Source organism: Colletotrichum siamense (genome assembly GCF_013390195.1).
Source record: "Colletotrichum siamense strain Cg363 chromosome Unknown KSG_Cg363_contig06, whole genome shotgun sequence".
In the NCBI taxonomy this organism is placed as follows: Eukaryota; Fungi; Ascomycota; class Sordariomycetes; order Glomerellales; family Glomerellaceae; genus Colletotrichum; species Colletotrichum siamense.
Window position 1 is genome coordinate 4,493,617 of NW_023501019.1, and position 13,092 is coordinate 4,506,708.

Consider the following 13,092-nt stretch of genomic DNA (forward strand, 5'->3'; position numbering starts at 1 on the left):
TTTATTATAATATAAAGCTATAGAAAAGCATAATAAGGCTAAGATAAGCTTAAAATAAGTAAATAAGTAAGTAAAATAAAAACTCTAGAAATAAACCTTTTACTCCTCTTATTTAATATAAATAGTAGTAGTAATATTAATAAACTAAAAAGAGTTAAAATATTAAAAATAGAAATAAAATAGAAGTATAATAAACTTTATAGAGAACCTTAGCTATATTTAAATAAGCTTAAGTGAGATAATATAACTAAACCTTATTAAGCTTAACTAAGAGAGATATTAAAGTAGAAATAATAATAGGAGCGCTAAAGATAAGAATAGTTAGAAAACTAATAGAAAGTATAGGAGAAGTATTAATACTAATAATAGCTTTAATAGTAACTTTAGTAATATACTTCTCTTTAGCTTTAATATAAATCTTATAGCTTTAAATAGAAATAATATAAAAAAGCTCTATATAAGCTTTAATTTATATAGAGAGCTAATAAAAAAGTTAATAACTTTATTAGAATAATAAAATAATAAAGACTTATTAAGGTCTCTTTATTAATATTATAATAAGTAAAATAGTTATAACTAAGAGAAGTAAACTCTTTTTAGTAGTAGATTATACTCTTATTACTCTAATAGATTATTAGCTTTATAGTATTAGAATAATAAAAGATAAGTATTTATATTAATATAAGCTAACTTAATAAACTTATTAGAGTAATAAATATACTAAATAATATTACCTAAAGAAATAATTAGTTCTAAAATAAGCCTAAAATATAAAGATAATATACTTCACTTAAAGATATTATAATAAGCTATAATATTACTAAGCCTCTTAGCTTTAGCTATAGTAGATATATATTTTAAATAAAAAACTTTATAGGGAGGTTTTTAGGTATTATTTAAAGAGATACTACTAAAGATAAGTTAATATAAATAAAAGCTTTAATAGAATATTAAGAAAGTAATAAAAAAATAAAATAGAAATATATAAAAATAAGCGTCTTAATAATAAAGTAGGGGGAGAGAAGCTAGTTAAAATAGATATATAAACCTTAACTTTCTAAAGCGTAGAAGAAGTTATTAAAGAGGTTAAACTCCTTAAAAATAGGCTTTTTATAATTAGAGAAGTTAATAAACTTAAAATACTTAGAGGGTGAGGTATTACTAATAATAATAAAAAGAGATTTTATCTCTATATTAAAGTTTAATAAAGTAAGCTATATTAAGTTAATTATAGTGAAATAATAAGGAAAAAGTAGATATTTTTATATAAGTAGTATTATTATAGAAGTAGAGAGAATAAATTAATTAGATCTAAATAAGTTAGTAATTAATAAAGATTAGAGGTTAATTAACTTATATAAATAATAAGCTAAAAGTATATTAGAAATACTATTAGAATAATAAAAAGTTAGCTAAAATAATATTATAATTAATTAATTAACTTACTACTATATAAGTTAATAAGAGAAGGAAAAATAGAAAGTAAATTAGGTATAAAAAATCCTATTATTATATTATTTACTTATAAAGTATAAAGTAGTTAATAGCTTAGATTAATATAATATTAGCCCTATTTATAGCTTATATTAACTACTTTTAGCTTATACTATAACTATACTTATATAAAAGCTAGAGGAGGGGGTATATATTATAAGCTATACCTATTATTAACGTCTAAGTAGTACTATAAACTTAGGAGAATTCTACTCTTAGTAACTATATTCGCTTAACTACTACTTTATACTTATTTTTCCTCTATATAAGGGGTTTCCTAGAACTCTCCCCTCTTTAGCTTAGATTCCTATAATTAAGGCACCTCTAAGTTAAATAAACTAAAGGCTAGCCCCTCATAGTAAGGGTTATAATAAAAGTAGTATAAGGAGTCTTTAAGTATCTTATACTTTTATTACTACTTCACATTATAGTAATTAAAAATCTACTATTTTAGGTATATAGGGTTAATTTTTTATATAAACTTAATAGTACTTTAGATTTTAGCCTTTTTTAGTGTATTATAGTAAGTATAAGCTATTTTTATATAGGTAGATTAATAGAGAAAAAATTAGTGAAAAAATTAACGTAGGGGTGGTATTAAGGGGAAAAAATAGGTGGCAGAGTGGTGAGGTGGGTGGCGTATAGTGTGCGGGTTTTTTTGCAAACCGGGTGAGGGGGCCTCAAGATAGCAGTCATGCCCTAGCGCCTCAAGTGTGGCTTTTCTCCTATTTTCCTTTGCAAGATTGATCTCGGTTCGCTCATTTGGGAGCTTGGCTGCCTCTGCTGTGGATGAATCGGTGACGATGGAATTGCGGTGCAGAGGTGATGAGAGGAGTGATTGGGGTGACATCGCGGGAGGCGAAATGTGCGAGCCAATGCAGCAAGGCGAATCAACCACCCCGGCCTCTCCGGCGCTGGAAACATGCTGCAGGCGGCAGACTTCTCTGCACGCAGTAATGCAGCGTCCCAAAAAGTTGTGAGTTGCGAGTTGTCTCTTTGGGTGGTGTGGTATTGTCCCGTCGTTGGGGGACGTCGTTGCGGCTTCAAGTGAGCGGTACCGACGGTTCGGACCAGGCTATGACGTGATTGCAGCGGTGCACGCCCGCGCCCCTCTTCGGCGATTTTTCAATATCCAAGGCGGATGAAAGCTGTAAGAAGCTTACTTGAGGGCGTGTATTACAACCTTCTAAGTTTCTGCGACGGCGTCGGATGGGGAGCATGTCACAGTAAGCCCTACGAACTGAGACATTTTGCGGCCCCCGATCTGGGAACGGCCCCATTTGCCGGGCTGCGGCGGCGTCGTCGTACATGCGTCCCCCCGACTTTCTCGTGCCGGATCGAAGGAAGGATGGTGCGTGGTGATGAGGTTGTGTAATTTCCTGCCCCTGGAGCCGATCGCTATGATCATGCATGTTCCCAGCAGAGCTGAAGTCGTCTGAAAAATTCCCATCCTGCTGTTCATCGCATTCTTCTTCTGCGGGTTTGTTTCTATTCTTATCAACGCACGTTGCTGTTGATGGCCGATTTTGGATGCATGAGACTATGTAAAAGGCGAAGATGTGCTGCTTGCTGTATTACAGCTGGTCAAGGACCTGCTCGCCGTGGGGAACTAAACCATCGTGGCGTCGCCGATCGGGGAGGGAACTGAGCCACTCAGCCACGGGCATCACGGCGTAGACACGAGGAGATCGTCGACCGTTGGGAGAGAGAAAGTCTTTTTGGAGGTAGGGACTCGGTGTGATGACGCCGGCCAACTCCTCCGCTTTCCAGAACATCAAGGATGGGGTCGGGCTTGCGGCAGGGTAGAGGGTGTGGTGTGTGATTGTGGTGGTGCGTTGGGTGGGTGCCGGCAGTTAAGACGCAGGGGAGAGGCGCATATACCCCCGCTTCCGTGTTCTCGACCGTCGTCAGAGGACGCCCAACGACATGTCGAGGCCTTGGTTTGTGGTTTGCTTTGCTCTTGAGCCTGGAGGAAGTTTGGTACACTAGTTTGGGTTGGGGTGTGGTTCGACACCGGTTTGTCTCCCCAGTGTTGTCAAAATCATATCATGTCTAATTCCCTTGTACAGAGGTATTGTTTGGCTCCTCTCGTCGCGGCACGTTGCCGTGTTCTTGGTATCCGCAAACATTTTGCCTTCGGCCCCGGATTTCTCGTCTGATTGTTGCATTTTCAACAAAGAGCATAAGGGGAAGGGGTGGGATAACCCGGCTGAGTGGGAGGGATAGAGTGCTTGCATTCGAATTACCCGACGCCTTGCCACTGCAACACACTGCAGTGACGATCGCATTTCCCTCGAAGCGGTTCGGTTATTGTATGCTACCTTGTTTTCTTCCCCTTGGGCCTTCGGGGCACCTTCCCAAAATCCTGTTCATGCAGTTTTGTATACGGTTTGTGAGGCTCGTTTTCGTCTGGATGGGTTGACGTATGCGGTGCCCCTGAGCGTGACAGGGAGTCTCTTTCAGGACTTCCTGGCTACGCTACCTACCGGCGAGGGTTTGATCAGCCGGCCGTTTTCCGTCATGCGAGATTTGTATAATGCGGGTTGTCTGTGTACAAGGAAAAGCCCATTGTCTCGGCGGTCTGGCGTCTGGTAGTTTGGCGCCGAAGCCTCCTGGGTCTCGGTTGCATTCCGTGGCTGCCACTGTCGTCAGTCTGGACCGCGAAGGTAGGGTTCTTGGTACCGATATCTTGTCACCTGTCATCCCCTCTTGTCTGAGATTCGAGGCTGTCGTCACCACCTGAGAGCGTTTCTGTGCGTGTCACATTGCGGTTTGTCTGATGTCGCCCAAGATCGGCAGAGGGTTGTTTTCTATGGTTTTCCTTGTTTGGAGACCTTGTCTTCTGCGCCTCGTGGAGTTCAGGTCGAGTGGCCACACTTACATGCCGGAGTCGAGCATGGTGCCGGGGGCATTTCGGTTGCTCTGCACTGCATACCTTGCGTTGGGTCGTGGGGTTTCTGACTTGTGCCTGCGTCTGGTTGCTTTGGTGCATCGTCCCAAGGCCCCATGTGGATGACCACGTCAATCCATCCTCTTCAGGGGAATCGTCCCGGAGCCGTTTGTCTTGTGTACCCCTGTCCAACGGCGTCTAGGTACTTCATAGTAGCTCTATTTCTCCTCGTCCACTTATACGCCTCGTCCAGTAAGGTAAAGGCTTCGAAGCCCCCCTCTCATTCGGTGTGTGGGCAACGGCAACCTATGATATCAAAGAAGGCGGCTGTTCATCTGCCAAGGTCACGGCTAAGCGGCCTCCAAACTGCATGTGGCAACCTCCTCAAGGCTCCATTGGAGATTCAGGTACCGATCTGATTAGTCTCCTCGAGGGAGCTGGTGTGCTGGCATGGATGGGGTGACTTTCATCTCCATCCAACCACGGCCCCCCGGTGCGTTCAGCAGACATGAAGAGGTCTCAGCTTATCGAGAGCCAGGGATGAGGAGAAGGAGGAGAGCCCCATGAGATCGACAGAGCCGTGTTCGTCACTCCACGAGCTTCGAGAGGTGGGCTATACCCGGTTCCAGATTATGGATGCTGGGTTCTATCACGATGTCACCCCAGCCGGGGGGGGGAGGGGGGGGGGGGGGCTACGATGGCGGCGCGAGCGCGGCCTGGTTTGCGCGCTGCGGACGATGGGGCATCGTCATCGAGAGGGAGCCCTGTGACGAAGGTCAAGACTGTGTATTCTGGGCTCGTTCTGGTTATTGTGGAATGTGTATAAAAGGCAACGTCTTGTCCAGGTAAATGGTCTCGTCTCTTCTCCTCATCAGCCCATCACCAGTCTTCAACTCTCAAGTCTAAAGAGCCTGCAGCTTCAAGCTTCAAATCAGCCTTCATTACCTACCAATCGTTACTCATACCACCAAACCACACAACAAACCATCACAATGCAGTTCCTTGTCGCCGTCGCCGCCCTCTTCGCCAGCGTCGCTGTCTCGGCACCCCTCGAAGAGCGCCAGGCCTACGTCGCTTGCTCCGGCCTCTACGGCACCGCTCAGTGCTGCGCTACTGACGTCCTCGGCGTTGCGGACCTCGACTGCGGCAACCCGCCCGAGACCGTGACCTCCGCGGACAACTTCAGCGAGGTCTGCTCTGCCATTGGACAGCGTGCTCGTTGCTGCGTCCTGCCCATCGTAAGTTACCTTTGATGAAGACAGTCTTAGGTTGAATAAGATGCTGACTATGTACACAGCTTGACCAGGGCATCCTCTGCAACACCCCCACTGGTGTCTCTGACTAAGTGCAAACTATGAGAAATGGACGGAGTTATAAGCTATTCTGAGCTATCAGGCTGTACGATGTTGGACGGTGTACTTGTACAGATTCGAATATTGGGCAACAATTGAGATACCTTGGGAGGGATTACGGGCTAAGGTTTGGTGTCACGAGAGATGGAAAATGCGCCGCTGTTATGCGGCTGTATAAAACTTGTCTAGTTGGAATAAATTTCCTTGATCGCAGTCGGAGCTACGCCGTGCATCTGGTCCTGGTACCGGCCGTCCATGACCGACTATCCCGGCCAAAGCCAGACCCATCCGGCGGAGGTACCGTGAACCCATTCCAGCCAACGGCACCGGAAACTTAGCAACAACCCGTCGCCGGAGGGATGAGAGACCGTGGAAGCTGCACACTTTACGCTCCCGGTGACGGAATATCGGAGATGGAGGGCAAGTCGGGCAGTGACGTTATGGACCGGTCTAGGCCTCCGTCAAGTTTGGGACGAATCCAAGGTGAGGAAATTGGGAAATTCGGTGTCGGTGGAAGCATGTGAGTCTGGTTTGTGCATCCCGACGCACAGACCGCCAGCTGGCAGCGCCTGCGCTACCCCACAATCCCGGCCCCGTCCGTCCCATCATTTCAACCAGTGGCGGTGCGTGAGTGGCTACTTCTTTTTTCTGATGGGCATGGCGTTAGCTCAGTATGACATCACCGGAGCATTTGGTCCTGGCGCCAGCCATTGCGGTTGCTGTGAGACTCAGACAGACAGCTCCAAGCTACCTACCAACACTGAACTCCACGAATACCGCCACAGCATCAGAATGGCACATGGTGAGGCAGATGAACACCTTTGTTGAAGCCAGTCCATCTCCTCGGCGTAGGGGACTCACGATAACAAATAACCCGCAGACAGCATAAATGGCATCCCGTCTCTCCCCAGTTTTCCCATCAAAGTACGGTTTCACCACCGGGCTCAAAACTGACCTGCAACCTTAATGTCCAGCGCCATGCACGCGCCGCCGCGGGTACGTATTGGGGCCTAAGAGGCTAAGAGGGCGGCAGCCCACTGACAGGGGGGAGCTACGTCATGCTGCGAGGAGGCAAGCTCCCGGGGAGCTCTGTGAGTGGCCACAGCAGCAGCTCCCGCATCGTCTTTTCAGCAGATCATCGTGGCATGTGGCCTGTCCCGGTCGATGCCATTGCATTGAATTGACGTGATTAACCGTAAATTGGGTGTCTGCCCTGGTTCTTTTCCTCTGTTTTTCAGCTGTGAGTAGCACTTCGGTGGGCAGCACCTCAGTGCTACCGAGCCACAGACGGGAGAAGGGGCGGGTGCACAGAAGCTCCAGGTGCGATCAGATCGGAGGAAGGAGCATACATCACATCAGACATGGTGCTTCTTGCCTGCCACTGGACTCTCTCCCTTGTGTGCAGAGCTCCTTCCCCATCCCCCACATTGCACTTGCCTCCTCTCATCCAATCTACGCTACCTAGGTAGGTGCTCCTGAGGCAGGAGGGCATCACATTTTTATGTACAATAGGCAGGCAGTCTCTGGTCTGGGCAGGTACGTATGTATGTACGTACATGCAGCACCAGCACCAGCAGCACCAGCAGCACCAGCAGCACCACCAGCTCGAGAGCAAGACCAGCACCCTGGGCCAAATGCAGCCACAATTTCCCACAAACGCAGTGCAGTGACGTGATGGATTCCTGACGTTAGACGTGAATTGGATACCTAGGTCCCGTCATTCATGGGCCACGGCCACGCCTTCCCTCCGTGCCTCCCTGTCGTCAACCCTCCACCAACCGCTACCCACGTACACCAATACCTTGCACACCTATTACGTCTAGCATCAAACAAAACAAAACCCCTCCCCCTTGGCAGCTTTCCACATTTTTCCCCTTCTGCCTCACTCTCACAGTAACTTCACCTTGTGTTTCTACTCTCTACTCGGTTCTTCCAGCTTTTCATTTTCGTGATACCCCCTCCCACTGCTCCTGCTTCATTGGAAGACTGATAGCAGACCGCCGCCATGCGTTTCCTCCCCGCCGTCCTCGCGGCTCTTGCCGCTCAGGGCGCCGTCGCCAGCTCCTGGTTCTCCAAGGCTGGTAAGTACATATTCACATCGACATCACTGCTTCTTGTGATCATGAGACTGACTTCGAATCTGCAGCTTACAACAAGTGGCACGAGACGGAGCTCGAGCGTTGGCTCTCCGACCACGACATCCCCTACCCCACTCCCGCCGACCGCAAGGATCTCGAGAAGCTCATCGAGAACAACTGGAATGACTACGTCGTCTCTCCCTACAACTCGTGGGACGCCGACAGCCTGCAGAAGTACCTTAAGACCAAGGGCGTCGAGACCGAGAACGCCGCCAAGGCCAACAAGGACTCTCTCGTCTCCCAGGTCCAGAGCACCTGGTATGAGACTGGCGATCAGGCTCAGAATGCCTACCTCAGCGTGAAGGACTGGATCCTGGATACCTGGACCGACAGCCAGCTGAAGGCTTTCTGCGACAAGCACGACATCCCTGGTATGCTCACCCAATTCTTGACACTGAAGAAATGGCCACTGACATCATTGTAGTTCCCCAGCCCCGCCAGCGTGACACCATTCTCTCCAAGGCTCGCTCCAGCTACGAGACCGTTGCTCAGAAGGCTGGCGAGACCGCCGCCTACCCCGGTAACTGGTTGTACGAGACTTGGTCTGGTAAGCTCAATAAGCTCTCGCTGCCATTGTTATTCACACTAACATTACGTAGAGTCTGATCTCAAGGAGTGGCTCGACACCCACGGTTTCCCCGCTCCCCAGGTCACCAACGTAAGTAGCACAGACAAACCCATTGTCAAAACCAAACTGACATCGTATTCCAGCGCGACAAGCTCATTGCCTCGGTTCGCCGCAACTCCCGCCTTGCTTACCTCAAGGCTCAGGAGCAGGCCGCCAGCGCCTCCGCCTCTGCCCAGCAAGCATACGCCACTTTGACTGACATGGTCATCGACGCTTGGAGCGAGTCTCAGCTCAAGGAGTTCGCTGACAAGAACGGCATTCCTGGTATGTGATCTGATTAACCTCCTTATCATTCTTGCCTAGTCTAACACGCCCCAGTTCCCCAAGGCACCAAGACCAACGAGCTCCGCGCTCTCATCCGCAAGAACCGCGCCGACTTCCTGAACAGCAACGTTGCTGGCAAGGCCTCCAACGCCTTTGGTGCTGCGACTTCCAATGTCAACCAGGCTGCTGCTCAGGCCACCGATGGTGTTTCTCGCGCCGCTCAGGAGGCATTTAACGAGGCCGTTGGCACTTGGTCCGAGAGCCGTCTCAAGGCTTACCTCGACGCCCGTGGCATCCCCGTTCCCCAGGGTTCCAAGACTGATGAGCTCCGTGCTCTTGTCCGCAAGAACCAGCACAAGGCTGCTTCCGGCTGGTCTGCCTGGACCTTCGATGATTTCTCCGTCGAGAACCTCAAGAAGTACCTCGCTTCCAGCAGCGATGCTACTGCCAAGAAGGCTGCTGAGAAGAAGGATGCCTCCCGTGATGAGCTCCTGAGTGCTGCTCAGTCTGCCTACAGCTCTGCTTCTTCTGCCGGCGGCACCAGCTACGCCTCCGTCACTAGCTACCTCAGTGCCGCCACCGACTCCGCCAAGTCGAGCGTCTTTGACACTTGGAGCGAGAGTGAGCTCAAGTCTTACCTCGACAGCTATGGCGTCAAGGTTCCCCAGACTTCCACCGTTGATGAACTCCGTGCCTACGCCCGCAAGCAGTACACGTACTTCAAGTACGGTACCTCGACTCCCTCCGAGACTCTTCTCGCTAAGATCGAGGAGAACGCCAAGGGCGCCTGGAACTGGGTTACGAACCAGATCGGTCTCGGTGCCGATGCTGCTCAGAAGAAGGCTGGTGAGGCGAAGGAGAAGGCTAAGCAGGAGTTGTAAGTATGTCTTCGACTCTTACCTATCTAGCACCATCACGATGGTGAAGGTGGCTTCATAAGCCACAGACTTACGACGGATGACAAAATTTGGGTTTCCGGCTTGCTTTTAATGACTTTGCACTTGGCTTTGGCATGGTTCGAGGGTTGTCTTACCTTCAGGACCCATGGGTAGTGTTGGCATCGGACTATTTTCGTTTGCCCCTTCTGCTTCTGGGGCCCAGGACTGTACACTATCAATTAGGAATGAAGCATAAGATGATAATTTGCCTACCACTGTCTGCGCACGTGTCATCGATGTGAACCTACGGCTGATTGTTAATGTAATGTGCAACAATAACTTTCATGATTCTTGATTTGGATGCATTGCGTAAAACACATTGTAACTTTTGATATCTTGGCTATTCATGTGAGTTGAGCTCATGTCCTCATTACCATGCCATGCGACCTCCCATTTCCACTTGACAAACGCCTACTTTCTGGGGTTCCTCCTCTGGGGAGGACGCTATCTGGAAAGGACACCCCTGACAATCCCATGCAAGTTCGGCTTGTTGTCAAAGACCAGCTCGTTGATGCCTGTCTCCTCGCCAGTACCCTGCTCCAGCCAGCGCGCCAACAGGTCGTTGCTCTCTTTGGGCTTGACAGTGTCGTCACGAGTGCCGACTGTGATGTGGGCCACAGCATTGGTGCACCTCCAGAAGCCCGAGTTGCTCGGGTCAACGAGACGCACGACGATCGCCATGATACGGTCGTCGAATACCACCTGTTTCGGTTAGTCTCGATATCACAGTAGGAGGGTTGTGTGTGAGTCTTACCCGCTCCATGTCGACATCGCACTGGCCCAGGGAAGGGATGTTAGCCTGGTTCTCGACCTGGCTTTCTGCAGCGGCGTGGGTGCTGAGGTACTCCTGCCACAAGTCCGGGTGCTCTTTGGCGCTTGCGCGGTGCATCAGAGTGACGTGGAATTTGGGCTGTACCCGACGTGTCTGAACAAGCTGCTTGTAGAAGCGCGCGAGAGGCATGCCTGCCTTGTTGAATGCGCCGTCGAGGACGCCACGAACCTCCTGGGCCGGGACGTCGACGGACATGTACTCGAGGGGCTTCTTCTTCGGCTTCTTGGACTGTTGCTGCTGAGGCTGCTTGCGGGGGCCACGGTCAGGGATGTTCTGCCTGAACTCGGGCTTGTACTCGATGAAGGCGGACTGGATGACCTCGTCGAGGCGCTCGGCGGAGGGTACCTCGGGGACCAGGTTGGGGTACATCTTGCGGAGTTCAGTGATGACCCTTTCGAGATTGACACGGCTACCAGCGGTAGGGTCGAGATGGATCACGTTGTCGAAGCCGTTGTCTGGAGGAGAGAAGGCGGAGACAGGCTCAAAGCGGCTGACGAATCCTTCCATCACACCAAGGAACTTTTCGGCATCTGTGGCGGCATGGATGGTCTGATGATTGTCACCGCGGGCGAGGACACGCTCCTGGGTGATGCGGCGGACTTCGTCAACATTGCTGTCATCGTGGTTGAAGTAGAGAGCGACGAGGCGGGCGGTCTTGTGCTGGAGCTTGACATCGGTGATGAGCTGCTTTCGCTCGTGCTTCTGGGCGTTGTTTCTGTCGGCAACAACGACGGGGGTTTCCTTGAGGAGGTCTAGCACCATCTTGGTGAAACGGGGAGGACGGCCCTTGCCCGAGATGTTGTCGTTCTGAACATGACCCCAGTTGAAGAGCTGCGTGAGAGCAACCGCGATCGTGGTCTTGCCGCATCCAATAGTGGCGATGGGGCAGAGAATCACGTCGCCAGTGACATCGCTGTTGACGTTGGAGGGCTCTTCGAGCTCGAGGTTAGCTGCGTCGGAACCCTTCATGTTCTTGAAGGCGAGGAAGTCGTTGCGGAGGGCGATGATGCCGTGGTTCTGCTGGTAGAGTTTGCCGAGCTGGGGATCTGCCTGGAGGCGACGGCGGGCGTAGAGAAGGTACTCCTCGGTAATTTTGACGTGCTTCTTGTACTTTGGTGGGCGGTTAGAGATCATGGCCTTTGTGCACTCTCTCCACTGACGGTACATGAGGTAAGGTTCCTCGAACTTGTACTTGAAGAACCAGTCGCGATAGGCGGCCTTCTCTGGGTTGTAACTCTCCTTGCAGCGAATGACAAAGCCCTCTACGTCGCGGCCGCCGTGGGCACCGGTCTCTGCCACATCTTCAAGAAACTTCTTGACCTCGTTGACGTCGTCCATTACGATCAATCCGACCTGCTTGAAGCCCCACGTGTCTCCGAAGCTCTGGACTACGGCGCTGGGGTATGTTGCGAACTCTGGCAGGTTCAGGTTGATTCCGTGGATGTACAGACCGGCCTTGTCCGGGCCGTACTCGAGAATGTGCTCCTCAAAGGAGTCGTCGCAAAGCTCGGCTACTGCTGTGGCATTACGATCCCTCAACTCCCGGGCCAGATCCTCCTTCGTCTTGCCGATCGCAGCCAGTTGCTTCTCGAGTAGACGCTCGCCAGCAGTGGCGTGGCTGAGCTCTGCGTCGGCGCGGTCTCCCGTGGAGTGCTTGCTGCACACGAGCAATGTGCCATCCTCCAAACCTGAGATGAAGATGATGCAGCCGTTCTCCTTGAGAGTGAGCTCGTAAGGTCCGGCTGTCCTGCTGAGGATGTTCTCCCACTTTGTCTCGTGGACCTCCTCGACGTTAAAGAACTTGTCGTAACCGCGGGTTACGATCTCGTGCTCGTTTTGGCGGTTTCTCGTTGTGAAGAGGCCGCGGGCATATGTGGGCAGACCGCGCTTCTTGTAGTCCCACTCCTGCATCTTCCAGGAGTCCACCTTGATACCATCCTGGGACCCCTTGACGGAGAAGGAGTTCTTTTTGCAGGAGAAGCTGGCAGCGCCCTTCTCCTTGCCGCCCTTCTTCGTCGCAGCCTCCAGCGCCTTGACCATGGAGGACACCTGCTGTGCATCCTGGGGGATGTAGGGAGCCTTGGGCATCACTGCCTCGGCCGTCACTGCTGTGGCCATGGTAGCAGTGAAAATGTGAGTTATTCTGAGGGAAGCTTGTCTATGAAAAAGAGAATGGGCCCTTTGGGCGATGAACATGAAGAAGAAGGCGGCGGCTTGTCGTCTTCGTCTCTTTTTGCTTTTGGTGCGGAAGGCCAAAGAATGTAATAGTGATGGTCTCACTTGAAGTTGCGCCCCGAGAAGAGGTGGGAGACGGTCTGAGTTTTGTAGAAACAGAGAGAGGCCCCGATTCCTGGCCGTTGGATTGAAAAAAGGAGCTACAGAAGAGGGACACACGAACAGGAGGTGAGTCACTTTCCCTGTCCAGAGTTAGAACGAACCGCTCCAACCTCTTTCCCAAATGGCCTCAGCCAGACGTGTGGCTTCACCTTTGAAGAGTCCTCAAAAAGGCTCAAAGTAGCAGTCACGCCGTGGCTCACGCGCACAATACTGGGGATT

At 50.1% G+C, this 13,092-nt stretch overlaps 3 protein-coding genes across 3 annotated transcripts; 2 read left to right on the top strand and 1 right to left on the bottom strand.

Annotated features, from left to right (window-relative positions):
• Nucleotides 1–5,376: 5,376 nt before the first annotated feature.
• On the top strand, nucleotides 5,377–5,729 carry CRP (Cryparin; the record flags this gene model as incomplete). Its single annotated transcript, XM_036642058.1, has 2 exons — nucleotides 5,377–5,622; nucleotides 5,682–5,729. 2 exons carry the CDS (start codon nucleotides 5,377–5,379, stop codon nucleotides 5,727–5,729), a joined length of 294 nt encoding a protein of 97 aa, XP_036493262.1.
• Nucleotides 5,730–7,741: 2,012 nt separating this feature from the next.
• Nucleotides 7,742–9,647, top strand: MSC1 (Meiotic sister chromatid recombination protein 1; the record flags this gene model as incomplete). The annotated part of the gene is made up of 6 exons (XM_036642059.1): nucleotides 7,742–7,817; nucleotides 7,883–8,245; nucleotides 8,299–8,421; nucleotides 8,474–8,532; nucleotides 8,586–8,766; nucleotides 8,821–9,647. 6 exons carry the CDS (start codon nucleotides 7,742–7,744, stop codon nucleotides 9,645–9,647), a joined length of 1,629 nt encoding a protein of 542 aa, XP_036492618.1.
• Nucleotides 9,648–10,148: 501 nt separating this feature from the next.
• TRL1 (tRNA ligase) lies at nucleotides 10,149–12,654 on the bottom strand (the record flags this gene model as incomplete). Its single annotated transcript, XM_036642060.1, has 2 exons — nucleotides 10,149–10,406; nucleotides 10,459–12,654. The coding sequence occupies 2 exons, from the start codon at nucleotides 12,652–12,654 to the stop codon at nucleotides 10,149–10,151; spliced, it is 2,454 nt and encodes an 817-aa protein (XP_036492619.1).
• Between the last annotated feature and the right edge of the window lie 438 nt (nucleotides 12,655–13,092).